At 44.4% G+C, this 14,928-nt stretch overlaps 1 protein-coding gene across 1 annotated transcript in view; it reads left to right on the top strand.

The window, feature by feature from the left end:
- The window catches only part of ATAD2B (ATPase family AAA domain containing 2B), a 130,459-nt gene that overhangs the window by 108,829 nt on the left and 6,702 nt on the right, over positions 1-14,928 (top strand). The window contains exons 24-25 of the mRNA XM_038750873.1: positions 4,600-4,737; positions 10,830-11,519. Coding sequence (XP_038606801.1) covers positions 4,600-4,737; positions 10,830-11,519 — 828 coding nt within the window. The remainder of the gene's footprint in view (positions 1-4,599; positions 4,738-10,829; positions 11,520-14,928) is intronic.

The following is a 14,928-nucleotide window of genomic DNA, read 5'->3' on the forward strand; positions in this document are numbered from 1 at the left end:
TGGGAGATTACAACAAAATTTGTGTATTTGATCGCTCCCCTCAAAGAGCTTACAGTGTATCAGGGGAGAAAGACACTTAAATGACAGAAGAAAAGTAATTGAACATAAGTAAATGAGTGCTACAGGGAGTACACTCAGCAGTGTGGCTCAGTGGAAGGACCACGGGCTTTGGAGTCAGAGGTCCTGGGTTCAAATCCCGGCTCTACCAATTGTCAGCTGTGTGACTTTGGACAAGTCACTTAACTTCCCTGTGCCTCAGTTACCTCATCTGTAAAATGGGGATTAAGACTGTGAGCCCCCCGTGGGACAACCTGATAACCTTGTAACCTCCCCAGTGCTTAGAACAGTGCTTTTGCACATAGTAAGCGCTTAATAAATGCCATTAGTATTGTTATTATTATTACTTAAGTGTTTATATGGCATGAAAGGACAGAAGTAGCATTTGGGGAATCTTAGGTGGGGAGTTTGGAAATTAATTGGGAAATCCCAAATATACTTATACCGTGAGCCCCCTGAGGAACAGGGACTGTTTCAGACCTAATTAACTTGTACCTTCCCCAGTGCTTAGAACAGTGTTTGGCACCTAGTGAGCACTTTAACAAATACCGTAAAAAAAAAAAATCCTCCTGGGGCTTTGAAAATGGGACAAGCTGTTTTCTGTCGGATTTGATGGTAGGTGGGAGTTCCAGATAGGAGAAGGGTGGGGGTGAAAGGTAACAGGCGGGGGAAGGTGAGAATGAGGTACAGTTAGTGGGTTAGCTTGAGAAGAGTGAAGACCACTTGTAGTGGAAGAAGAGAGTGGGTAAAACAGAAGGAGAAATGTAGTGGAGTGTCTTAATGCCAACGGTTGGCCTTTCCGCTCAATATCGAGAAGAATGTGCAACTGTTGGAGGTTTTAGAACAGTGAGGAGAATGTGCTAGAAAAAAGATTTGGGCAGCAAAGTGAAATATGAGCTGGAAAGGGCAGAATCTGGATGCAACGAGATCTGGAACCAAGGTGGCTGATGCAGTTGTCAAGTTGAGATATTACAGTTACCTGGATTACCGTGGTAGCCATTTGGGTGGTGAGGAAGTGGAGGATCCTGAAAATGTTGACCCACAGGATTTGGCAAAAGTCTAAAAATAAGGTGTGAAAGAGAGGGAGGAGTCAAGGATAATTCCACAGTTGTCAGTTGGAGATGTAGGGAGGATGGCGGTGGCAACTATGATGGGAAAGTTATATGATGGGAGTTTACTTTGGACATACCGAGTTTGAGGTGCTCGTTCACATAGAGATGGCTTGGAGGCAGAAAGAGGTGAGATTTCAGAAAAGGAGAAGCCGAGGCTAGCATGATGGATTTTGAAGTCACCACAGAAAAAAACTTAACTTCCCAAGGTACAGTGCACCTTACCAAGTTGGGGTTCAAATGCTACCACAGTTACTTCAATCACTTGGGAGTGAATCTGCTCCTCTGGGGAGTGAAATATGTTACGGAGGAGGCCCAAACCAGAGTCTTGAGGGACCCAAACCCAAAGTAAGTTTCTGAGAGAACAAGAACCAGGCAAAGAGATTGAAAATGACTCCCTAGCGAAGGAAGAGGAAAATCAGGAGAGAACTGTGTCAGGAAACACAAGGTCATTTGTTTTCAGGAGATGGGAGTGATCCGTGGGGTTGAAGGCAGCCAAGAGGTCTTGGAGGATTAGCAAGGAATACAGCCGTTAGATTCGTAAGAATGACAAAATTAGGAACCTTGCAGGGAGCAGTCTTGGTGGAAGGAAGCAGCAGAAGTTGGATTTTAGAGGTCAAGAAGGTAGTTAGGAGAGAGGAAGTGGAAGCTGTGGTTATTTATATACAACCCATGCTAGGAGGAGTAACAATGCAGTGGAAACAAATGCAACAACAGGGTGCTTTTAACTGTCTGGGCATTCACCTTTCTAATAAGTGGATATGTCTTTAGGATTTGAAAGTTTTGTGTTGTTCCTTTTGCTACCTATTTAAAATTAGCATGAATAGAAAATTAATAGTAGTTATGTATTGCTCTTCCGTGGAGAGCAGTTCACTATTAAAAGCCCTTGGGAGGTACAAGGTAAGCTTCCCGCCCATGTGGAACTCCTGTTTTGGAGATACAGACAGAGAAGTATAAAATATTCATATATACACAAGCTCAGAGGGTGAACAAAAACACAAGAAGAGGGGGATGATTGATAATAATTGGAGTGCTGATAGGGCAGACTTGTTGGCGAGGTGGGGGATTTTGGAGGTCCTTGAAGGTGGAGAGTGCTGATGTCTGGTGGGTATGGGAGGGAAGGACGTTGCAGGCTCTGAGGACAGTAGGAGCAGGGGATTGAAGCAAAAATGTGGCTTCAGGAAAAGTGAGGAGAGCAAGCTGGGGAGTTAGACGTGAGCAAGGCCAGAAAGTACGTTTAGCAAGAACCGGGGGAGGGCCTTCACGCTAATGATAAGGAACTACTGCTTGATGCAGGGGGAAATGCAGCCACTGAAGGATTTTGAACAGAAAAGAGATGTATGCCGAGTTAGAAGGGTGCTCTGGGCAGTAGCGTGGTGTTAAGTAGACTGAAACGAGGAGAGGCCAGAGGTAAGAAGGAAGACTAAGGAGGAGGGTGATACCTTCAGTTGAGATATGACAAGTGCTGGAACAGAATTGTAGCTGTATGGATGAAGAACAAGGGGTGGATTGGAAAAATGTTTTTGAGGAGAAGTGGGCAGGTTTTAGTCATAAGAACAGGTTGACGTTGAGGAGTCAAGGCTGATACCAAGGCAAGAAGGGCTTCAGTCGTAGGGAAATGGTGATGTCAGTGGAGATGGGAAGTTGAGGGAAGGTATTGAGAAGTTGGGGAATTTTTTTAAGGTATTTAAGGACTCACTGTGTGTCAAACACTGTTCCAAGCTCTGAGGTTGGTACAAGTTAATTAGGATGGACAAAGTCCCTGTCCCACATGGGCCTCACCATCTAAGTAGGAGGGAGAACAGGTACTTAATCCCCATTACTGTTGAGGAAACTGAGGCACGGAGAAGTTGTGACATCCTCAAGATCACCCAGCAAGCAGTTGGCAGGGCAGGGATTAGAGCCCAGTTCCCCTGACTCGGAGGCTCGTGCCCTTTCCATTAGGCCTCCCTGCTTTTCAGGCTTGTTGAGTTTGAGATGCCAGTGGGCCATCCACATGGAGATGTCATGGAGGCAGAAGTTGATGTGGAATAGGAGAGTAGGGGAGGGGTCAGGACAAGAGAGCTAGATTTGTGAATTGGAGGGATTTCCCCAAAGATCAGAGTAGAAGGGACTGGGAGGGTGAAAGAGAGAATCCGATCAGACACAGTCTTTGTCCCGTATGGGTTTCTCTTCTAAGAGGTAGAGAGAACAGATAATTGATCCCCACTTTACTGATGGGGAAACTGAGGTACGTAGTCAAGCGACTTGTCCAGGGTCACACAGCAGGCACAGTGGTGGAGCCAGGTCTGCTGATTCCCAGTCCCTGGACTCTTTCTAATAAGGCCATTCTGAGGATTTTTACCAGTCAATAACCAGTCCAGCATTAAAAGGAGCTTGCTCATAATGGAGGAGGGGGTTCCACAGATGGAGTTGTGTGGAAATGGGGGAGATAGGAAGTGTGTGTCTGCGTGCCTGCGTCAGATGGGGTTGCGTGGAATGTGGGTGTTGCTAGTAGCACAAAGCCAGTGACGCCTTTTTGGTTTCCAAATGTGTCGAAGCTCCGTGGTTCACAAAGAGCCTCCACTGCCTCTCTTATTTAGAAAAGGTAAGCTCGTTACGGGCAGGGAACACGTCTGCTAATTTGGTTGTATTGGACTCTCCAAAGCGCTGAGTACAGTGCTCTGCACATAGTGGTCAGTAAATACCATTGATTCATTCATTCATTCATGCAATCGTATTTATTGAGCGCTTACTGTGTGCAGAGCACTGTACCAAGCGCTTGGGAAATACAAGTTGGCAACATATAGAGATGGTCCCTACCCAACAGTAGGCTCACGGTCTAGAAGGGGGAGACAGAGAACAAAACAAAACATATTAATAAAATAAATAGAATAAATATGTGCAAATAAATAAGTAAATAGAGTAATAAATATGTACAAACATATATACAGGTGCTGTGGGGAGGGGAAGGAGGTAAGGCGGGGGGATGGGGAGGGGGAAGAGGGGGAGACGAAGGAGGGGGCTCAGTCTGGGAAGGATTGATAGTGCACATCACTGCAGTGGCATATAGGCTGCTTCCCACAAGTTTCCTAATCCTGTGCAGAGAACTAGCAGTTCAACAGTTGTATTTTACCCAGCAAGTACTCTTTGAACTAGTTTCTGAGGTCAAAGCAAGTATGGGCCACGCCATTCAATGCAGTACCTTCCTGTAAGCACTCAATTAGTCTAAATGAGAACTATAGATCAGTGCAGGTAGACTAGACCATTTTTGACCATTTCCTTTTATGATTGCGTCCAAATCATTTTGCCATCTAAAACAAAAATAAATCGGAATAGGGAGCCGCCAAAGTTTTAATTAATGCAGTACTTCATTTCATTCTCTCTTTCTAAAAATTGATTGGTTTACATAAGGAGGGATATTTAATAGGTATCACTTATCTTCTCTCTGCAGGCTTATCAGTAACAGCAGAGCAAATAAATCCTCACTGTTCCTCAGCTCGGAAGGCAGAAACTAGAGTTGAAGAGACATTTCGAAACAAACAAGGAAATTCGATGGATATTTGGCACAATTCTGCAAATAAATGTGCATGTAAGTATGTCATCCAGCAGTAGGAACAGCTGTGCGTCACATCGGCATATTGGGAATTATACACCTAGAGTGCTTGTGTTTCAACACTGTTCACTTTCTGTATTGATCAGAAAGCGAGAAAGGAGAGGATGGAATTAATTTTCACTGCCTGTTTCTAAAATGCGCTTTGATAGAATAATTTTCAGATTTTTTCTTGTTCTGGTTGTGCTGTTTTTAGGCATGTTCTGTTTGCAGCAGGGAATGGGGAGTCATTCCTGTGGGACAGCCTGATCACTTTGTACATCCCCAGCGCTTAGAACAGTGCCTTGCACATAGTAAGCACTTAATAAATGCCGTTATTATTATTATTATTATTATTATTCCAAAATGAGGAGCTGCTTTTTTTCCCCCCACATCTATTTTCTGAGACGTGAAGCATTATTGCCCAGTTTGCAAATCTACTCAGTGCCATTCTTCATGAGTCCCATTTTAGACAAAAGAGAATGTGAAAAAGGAAAAAAGTAGTAAAATGCCGACAGAATTTTACACTTTTAAGTCGGGTTCAACTTCACTTTTTCTGGTAATTAAAAGAGAAAAGTTGATGACGAAACAGTACCTTGGAGTAGAACATAATATATTTTTTTTTCAGGAAGCTGTAAAACCAAGTTGAAATTCTTGAAGGCACCTTAGTATGTAGTTGACCTTTTAAGCAGTTTTTTAAAACCAATTAAAGCAGTTTAACTGTTGCGTACAGATACTCTGGCTTTCTAGCTATCACCAAAGTCCTCTACTACAGAAGTTCAAAGCTTATTTTCTTTTTCCAGTAGGTGGAGTAGGAGTCTTGCTAATCTTCTTTTTTACATTAAATTGCTTAAATATTACATCCAGATGGCCTCCCTAGGGGAAGTTAGTCTTCGAAATTCTTGATTTTTTGATAATAGACTCAGTAGCACTGTATAAATTGATTCTCTGATGTTTGGCCTCAATTTTTCTTGCATAAGTGCGACGAAAATGTCCTTAACAGGGAGCAAGAGATGACAAATGTGCCCATATCTCAACACTGAGGTTAGGAACAAAGTGTCTTAAAGGATTTAGGGAGGATGAAAACTGACGGAGGGAATAAAGTTATTAATAGGAAGTTAATAATTCATGGTCCACACAAGACACAGAGCCAGCAAACTCAATAGTTTTCTATTCTTCTGACTTTTGTAACGATTTAAATTAACGAGAAGCAGCGGGCCACAGGCCTGTGAGTCAGAAGACTGGGTTCTAATCCCGGCTCTGCCACCAGCCTGCTGTGTGATCTGGGGCAAGTCACTGCACTTCTCTGGGGCCCCAGCTCCCTCATCTGTAAAATGGGGATTTAATACCTGTTCTGGTTCATACTTAGAATGTGAACCCGGTTGGAGCAGGGACTGTGTCCGACCTGAATACTTGCCCACATCCTCCCCCTGGCCTGGAATGCCCTCCCTCCACACATCCGCCAAGCTAGCTCTCTTCCTCCCTTCAAAGCCCTACTGAGAGCTCACCTCCTCCAGGAGGCCTTCCCCGACTGAGCCCCCTTTTTCCTCCCCTCCTCCCCATCCCCCCGCCCTACCTCCTTCCCCTCCCCACAGCACCTGTATATATGTTTGTGCAGATTTATTACTCTATTTCTTTTACTTGTACATATTTGCTATTCTATTTATTGTGTTAATGATGTGCATCTAGCTTTACTTCTATTTATTCTGATGACTTGACACCTGTCCACATGTTTTGTTTTATCTGTCTCCCCCGTCTAGTCTGTGAGCCCGTTGTTGGGTAGGGACCATCTCTATAAGTTGCCAACTTGTACTTCCCAAGCTCTTAGTACAGTGCTCTGCACACAGTAAGCGCTGAATAAATACGATTGAGTGAATGAATGAATGAATCTACTTTGGCGTGCAGTACAGCGCTTGGCACATAATAAGCACTTAACAGAGACCACAGTTAAGTCAGCTGCTGATGTTAAAAGCCACAGTAAGGCATAAGAACACCCTCCTGTTCCTTCCCTCAGGAGACCGAGACCCAGTGACTCATACCTTCCTCAAGCTTATGTCTCCCAGCCTGTGGCTCAGTGTATTAAATATCATGCAGTTCTGCTGGCTGTTTTCAAAGCCGAAAGTTCAGCCAGTCCCTTTTCTAGCAGCACCGAGATGAATGGTTCGGGAGACGACTCACTGGCCTCTTATAAACTGTTTCTTGAGCACTGAAACCAAACTGAGCTGGTTTCAGAGATGGGATAATAACGATGGCATTTATTAAGCACTTACTATGTGCAAAGCACTGTTCTAAGCGCTGGGAAGGTTACAAGGTGATCAGGTTGCCCCACAGGGGGTTCACAGTTTTAACCCCCATTTTACGGATGAGGGAACTGAGGCCCAGAGAAGTGAAGTGCCTTGCCCAAAGTCACAAAGCTGACAATTGGCAGAGCCGGGATTAGAACCCATGACCTCTGACTCCAAAGCCCGGGCTCTTTCCACTGAGCCACGCTGCTTCTCTTCTCTGGAATGAAAGGGATGCTTTTCCTCTAATCCTTACCTTGGGCATTACAGACCTAGACCATTTCCCCTGGGTGGAGAAAGATCCGAGGGCTCTTCTCGGCACCTAAAGCATATTCTGCTGCGGCTGAAGGTGTAGGGGAATGTTGACCTCAAAATAGTGATTTGAAACTCGCCAAAGAAAAAGGTAGAGTCAGAGCAGTTAAGCAGGAATTTTAGAATGCTCACTTGCAATTGCAATTGCTTTTAGACTGTGAGCCCACTGTTGGGTAGGGACTGTCTCTATATGATGCCAATTTGTACTTCCCAAGCGCTTAGTACAGTGCTCTGCACACAGTAAGCGCTCAATAAATACGATTGATGATGATGATGATTAAGGTCAGTGGAAGAGGTCAGACTGCACTCACCACTGTGGAGAGTGAGCCTCAAAATAAATAAAATAAAAAATTCAGGAACTCTCAAATATGGCCCCTGAACTTGAAGTAGGGAAGATTTTAGTAGAGAATAATAAAGAAGCATCTTGACAGGCCCATAGACGGATAAGGGAGGGAAGCCAGGACAGCACTTGGGTCCGAATCTGTCGTTTGTTTATTTCTGTTAATGTCTGTCTCCCACTGTAGACTGGAAGCCCCTTTTGGGCAGGGAATGTGTCTGTTTATTCTTGGATTGTATTCTCTCAAGTGCTTAGTACAGTGTTCTGCACACAATAAGCCCAAGTAAATATTATTGAATGACTGCAAGGACGAAAGGATTCAAGAAACAGTGTTGGTATCTGTTTGCAACTCAGAAATGAGCAGTATATTGGATTTGGGTTGAAGAACCCTCCCTTGATGACTCGAATGCCCCTGTTGTTTGTTTTGTTTCGTTAATGGTATTTGTTAAGTGTTTTCTATGTGCCAGGAACTGTCCTAAGCCCAGGGGTGGATACAAGCACATCAGGTTGGACACAGTCCCTGTCCCTCGTGGGGCTCACAGTCTCAATCCCTGTTTTACAGATGAGGTCACAGAAGTCCAGAGAAGTGAAGCAACTTGCCCAAGGTCACACAGCAGGCAACTGGCGGAGCTGGGATTAGAACCCATGACCTTCCGACTCCCAGTCCCGGGCTCTAGCCACTATACCACATGGCTTTCCAGTCAGCTGTGTCAGTGATTGAAGTGCCATGGTATATGCTGGGTGAATTTTAGGAAAGCAGTTTGTAAATCAGATGGCGAAAATTATCAACATTTAATAACCCTTTTGTTGGGCTGCTTTAATTTTATCAAGTGAAACATGAAACTTTTCCTTTTTTGACTCTTTAAAAAAAAGTTTCCTTCCTTCTTGATAGCATACATCAATCAATCAGTGGCATTTTTTGAGCACTTAGCATGTACAGAGCACTGTTCTAAGTGCTCGGGAGAGCTCAGTCCAGGGGGATTAGCAGACGCGTTCCCTGCCTAGAACGAGCTTGCAATCAAGGGGGGAGACAGATGTTAATATAGCAGGCATCCATGCAGAACTAGTCTTGGAGTAGGGTAATGAGGGAGATAAAGGCTCTGCTCCCTTCACTTCATAGGACCCCACTTACCATATGAACAGCAGAAATCCTCAGGCTGAGAGAAATCAGCCCCCAGATTGTTCCAGGCTTATTCCAGGGGAGCAAGAGGAAGGATGTGAGGGAATGATTTGAGCGGTAGGACCCACCTCTAGTGAGGAATTTTGCTTTTTAAATGCTTCTCCTCTCTCCCCAAGCTAAAAGGGGCAACCCACTCTGAACAATTTTACCCGAGGACCTGCAACCCTAGACTGTAAATTCGTTATGGGCAGGCAGTGTGTCTACCCAAGTCCGTTGCATTGTACTCTCCCAAGTGCTCAGTATGGTGCTTTGCACGTAGCGCTCAATAAATACTGTTGGTTGATTGAAACACTTCAGGGTGGCTCCAGTAAGTCGACAGAGGTGATAGCAAAGTGAAAGTGAGACCAGATCTCATTGTGGTTGGATTGGAAGCAGGCATTGCGTGGTTCTGGGGCTCAGCTTGGGCTAGGCTTAATAGTGCGTGTGGGATTTCAGTCAGAGCTTTAGTTGAAAATTTCTTTTAGGAAGAAGAAGTTTTCCAACATGGATTCTTTGGCCGCTTCATTTTGGGCTCCTTCATTCTAAACCCTTTGATCACTGTGCCTTGGGATGGTGAAACCCACTGGATTAGGAATCCAAACTTTATGAGTTTTAGCTGGCAGCTAGATTTACCCCTCTCCTGCTCTTTGTTAAATTGCTATATTACTTCCAAGTGATCCAGTGTCCAGGGTGGTAAAATAGTGAAACCCGTATATCAGTCGTGCCGTTCTTTTCCCCTTTTTTGACAAGAAGCAATGAGGCAGATCTAGCCAAATTTAGATCAGACACTCATAAAATAGATTCATAAACATCCTGGTAGCCATACCCACCCACTGGGAAGCCTCGGTAAGAATCTCACCAAACTTCCTGGTCTATCTAGGCATTCAATCAGTAGCCAGAGAAGCAGCATGGGTCAGTGGAAAAAGCATGGGCTTGGAAGTCAGAGGTCATGGGTTCAAATCGGGCTCTGCCGCTTGTCAGCTGTTTGACTTTGGGCAAGTCACTTAACTTCTCTGTGCCTCAGTTGCCTCATCTGGAAAATGGGGGTGAAGACGGTGAGCCCCACGTGGGACAAGCTGATCACCTTGTATCCTCCCCAGCGCTTAGAACAGTGCTTTGCAAATAGTAAGCGCTTAACAAATGCCATTATTATTATTATTATTATTATTATTATTATTATTAGTCATCACGGCCTAGTGGATATAAAGCACGGGCCTGGGAGTACACGCGTTCTGATCTTGTCTCTGCCACTTGTGTCTGTGACCTTGGGCAAGTCCACTTCACTTTTCTGAGCCTCAGTTACTTCATCCCTAAAATGGGGATTAGGACTGTGAGGCCCATGTGGGACAGGGACTGTGTCCAACCCCATTTGCTGGTATCCACTCTAGTGCTTAGTACAGTGCTTAACAAATACCACAATTACTATTATTATTATTTATTGAGGGCTTATTGGGTGCTGAACACTGTACTAAGCCCTTGGGAGCGGACAATACAATAGAAATGTTTGAAAGTGTTTGAAGCAGGGTGGTGAGTACTTAATTTTTCTGTGTTTACTGAGTGTGAGAGTTGTGATTTGTACTTCCCAAGCGCTTAGTACAGTGTTCTGCACACAGTAAACACTCAGTAAATATGATTGAATGAATGAATGAATTACAAAAAAAATATAAAAAGAATGTGCAGTTCTTAGATACTCAAGTGATAGAAATTGTAAATTCTGGTTTATACTCCACTAAAGTGTGAATTCATGTTACTTTGGATCCTAATAATACTTCTGAGGTTGGACGCTTACTATGTGCCGAGCACTGTACTAAGCACTGGACTAGATTCAGGATAATCAGGTTAGACACACTTCCTGCCCTGCATGGGGTTTACAGTCGAAGGAGGGGGAAAGCAGGTGCTGAGTCGCCATATAACAGATGGGGAGACTAAAGCACAGAATAGTTAAATGATCCTGTTTTACATGCATTCCAAGTTAAACGCGTGTCCATTTTCTCTGAACCAGTTCGAGTACGGAGAAAATCAAGGCGGCGTTCCCAGTGGGGTAAAGGAATCATTAAGAAAAGAAAAGTCAATAATTTTAAAAAAGATGAAGAGGATTCAAAGTTCGCCGACTACGAGCACCGTAGAGAAGCAAGAAAACTGCTGGAGAACGGCGAGCTCGAGGTTAGCACAGACTGCCACGAAGAGAACGGGGAAGAAACTGGGGATCTGTCTTTGACAAATGACGAGTCGTCCTGTGATATCATGGATATTGACCAGGAGCAGAGGCTCAGTAACAAGGCCGTAACAAAAGACAACAATTTTGCATCCACAGAAGAGGAGAGCTCCAATGAGTCTCTCCTGGTGAACAGCAGTGTTTCCTTCAACCCAGAAAGCAGATCCAGGGAAGACTCTTCCCTTAAAGGCCACTGTTTGAACGGAGCGGCTATGGAAGACAGCTTCCAGGGTGCTCCAGTTCCAGAGTGTCAAAATGGCAAAGCCGAAGTGGATGATGTGGTTCCTCCTTGTGATAAATCCGAGCGAATTTCCGCTCTGGAGGACCTGCCAAAGGAAAAGCCAGATACTCCCACTGAAAGTCAAGAAGATGATCTGGCAACAGAGCTTAATACCGAGACACTACCATGTAGTAATACGGAGAAGACAGCACAGAACCCTCATCTAGAAAACAGAGATGCAGAGCCTGATAAGGAAGGTATGCCTTGCTTTCCCAATATTTGTGTGATTTTTAACTTCGAAGTTAATGTGTTCCTGTCCGGTGCCCATTAAGAGCAGTCATGTTACGTGATGAACTGTTATTAAGGAAATCTTGATGTCTGGCGATATTATAATACATTTCCACTCCTATTGGTTGGTTAGTGAGACAGTACACTGAAATTGATTTGAAATGCCAAATTATATTGTTCTTGTTGTCTGACATTCCCTGCCAAGCTAGTTCAGGCGGTCTCTTAAGGGAGTGAAGGATCAGAGAGCAGATTTTTTTTTTTTTTTTTTTTTGGTGCCGTGGGAACCTTTATTCCAAGAGGTTCAAAATTGGAGTGCAAGCACCAAAATACAAATTCTGAATGTTTTGAGTGCGGGCCATGGATAAGGGAAGGAAAGAAAAGGAGCAGACTGTACCCCAGCAATATGCAAACCAAGCAGTTAATAGCCACCCTACCCTCAGCCCCATAGCACTTAAGTCCAAATCCTTATACCATGCAATTTCACCATCTGTAGTTTATTTTAATGTCTGTCTGCCCCGCTAGACTGTATGCTCACTGTGGGCAGGGAACGTGTCTACCAGCTCTTGTGTTCTATTCTCCCAAGCGCTTAGTACAGTGGTCTGCACACAGTAAACGCTCAGTAAATACGATTGATCAGGGGTAGGTGCAGAGGGCAGGAGGGAACCCAGGCCCAACTATGGCCAGTATTTCTACTCATAATCAATCAATCAATAATATTTATTGAGCGCTTACTGTGTGCAGAGCACTGTACTAAGCGCTTGATGCTGGCCCTGCGTTGGTTTATGTCCTGTCTCGGGCCACGGGATGATTTAAAAAATGATGGAACACAGGCAGAGGGAGTAGATTTTCATTCATTCAATCATATTTATTAAGTGCTTACTATGTGCAGAGCACTGTACTAAGCGCTTAGCAAGTGGGAGATTTCCTCCTGATTGACTAAGCAGGTGGCTGAGAAGGTTGAGAAGGCTCAATCATTCGGTGGTCTTTGAGAACTGTGTGCAGAGCACTGTACTGAGCGCTTGGGAGTGTCCAGTATTACAGAGATGGTAGGCGCGATCCCTGCCCGCAGTGAGCTTACAGTCTAGCGGGGGAGGATGAGATGAGAAAAGGATGAGAAGAGGGCCTCTTAACTGTGTGTCGAAACTGTTGACAACCTCCCAGAGCTGTGGTGCCTTAAGGACCTTCTTGGCTGGGAGTGAGCTGCGTGGACCCAAGCCTTCTTAGCCACCCTCCCGTGGCCCTGTTCTCTTTCAGGCACTGTGTCCTCAAAGAAGAGAGGGGGTTGTCTCTGCAAGACCATAATAATAATAATTGTGGTATTTGTTAAGCACTTATAGTGTGCCAAGCACAGTGCTAAGCATTGAGGTAGATTCAGGATAACCAAGTCCACTTGGGGATCGCAGTCTCGGTAGGAGGGAGAACAGGTGTTGAATCCCCATTTTGCAGATGAAGGAACTAAGGCACAGAGAAGTGAAGTGACTCGTCCAAGGTGTCACGGCAGGGAAGTGGTGGAGCTGGGAGTAGAACCCACATCCTCCGACTCCCAAGCCTCTGCCTTTTCTACAACACACCCCATCCCAGCATGCAGTGATAGTTCTTTTTTCTGTCACCCCTGCTACTGCTCCGTTCAGCATTCTGCCTGGCATGTTTGGTAATTGATGGGGGCTGAAAAAGAGGGAGGACTTAAGGATAATGCCCAGCTTATGAGCTTCAGGGATGTGGATGGTGGCATCAACTGCTTGGGGGTTTTTTTGTTGGGGGGGGGGGTGGTGGGGGGGGTTAAAATTACAGAGTAGGAAAGAGAAGCTATAGCCTTAGGATTCTCGAAAAGCGCTGAAGTACAGATACTAACTGCTTGAACATCATCACTGTAAGTTTTTCCTTTGGAAAAATAAATATTAGAAATGCGTTCTAATTCCAGTATCGGTTCTCAGTGTGGAAAGTTGAAAGAAGCTGAACAAGGTATTGGAGCTCTAGATTAGCAAGTGGAATTATTGACCACGATCCAAGGCCCAGAAGTGCTGAAATTTAGTTCTGTCTCTATAGTTCTCCATATAAAATCCCCATCTTTTTTTTTTTTCATCTTCTTCTGGTCTTTGGCCGCATCTTCCATTAGTCGTCTTTTATTGGAGAGTTTAATTAGGGTTCTACCGAGGCCCCAGAATGTACGCGTAGGCTTCCCTACCTTTGGTCGTTGTCTCCTCTAGCCTCTTCCGTCTGACACCTTGCCAGAAGCACCAAGGAGTGGGAGGAATGCAGTGCCCAGTGGCAATTAGCTTTGTATGCCATGACGTCCCTGATTTGAGCACTGTAGCTCTTCCTCAGTGTTGACCCCGTAAAATAAACTCTGATGATATAGCCAGATTCTTAGACTCTTCCCAAAGTACATCTGCTCTTCTGAAATGTAGGCATTGTATTTGCACAAAACTCCACTCTAAGGAAATTCACGCTGCAGTAGTTCATTCAGTTTTATTTAGTGAGCACTCACTATGTGCAAAGCACTGTACTGAGCGCTTGGGAGAGTACCATATAACAAGAAATAAACACATTCCTTGCCCACAACGAGCTCATAGTAGTGTTTAAAACCAGGCACACAAGCCCTTTCTTCCACACACAGTTTCTTCCAGACAGGCCCATTATTATCAGGCTAATGTTCCCTACTTGGCTAGAAGTGTTTTAATCAAAATGTGCAGGGAAAACACATTTTAACAGAACCAGGTGTAACGATTTGGAAGCACTTATCTAGTGGCTAGAGGGCTGGACCGCTAGCCAGATTTGGGAGTGTCATCCATTAATTGTGTTTATTGAGCTCTCACACACTTATTTATATCTATTCTCAGCTCTTGTATATTTGTTTATTCAGTTGCACATTCAGTTATTTTGACTACGCCGTGAAATATTTTCACGTCTTGTTGCTCATTCATTCAATTGTATTTATTGAGCACTTACTGTGTGCAGAGCACTGTACTAAGTGCTTGGGAAGTACAAGTTGGCAACATTTAGAGGCGGTCCCTACCCAACAATGGGCTCACAGCCTAGAGCTCGTGAGCAGGGAGTGTCTACCAACTCTGTTGTATTGAACTCTCCCAAGCGCTCAGTACAGTACTCTGCACACAGTAAGGATTCAGTAAATCCCACTGATTGATCAGCTCTTTGTGGATTGGGAACACACCACTTCGTTATTTAGTACTTTCCAGGTGCCCGGTTCAGCGCATTGCTACTACTAATGCAAAGGTATATTTTCCTCTAAGTAGATTTTAAAACAGTGCTGATTCTGATGTGAAATTTCAATTTCCTGAGGTTTCCTTTCCTTCATTTTAAACAGTGGTAGGATTTCCTGATTAGAATATAGTAACTGTCCTTGTCTTCTTGCTTACG

The sequence above is a fragment of the Tachyglossus aculeatus genome, chromosome 9, assembly GCF_015852505.1.
Source record: "Tachyglossus aculeatus isolate mTacAcu1 chromosome 9, mTacAcu1.pri, whole genome shotgun sequence".
NCBI classification, from domain to species: domain Eukaryota; kingdom Metazoa; phylum Chordata; class Mammalia; order Monotremata; family Tachyglossidae; genus Tachyglossus; species Tachyglossus aculeatus.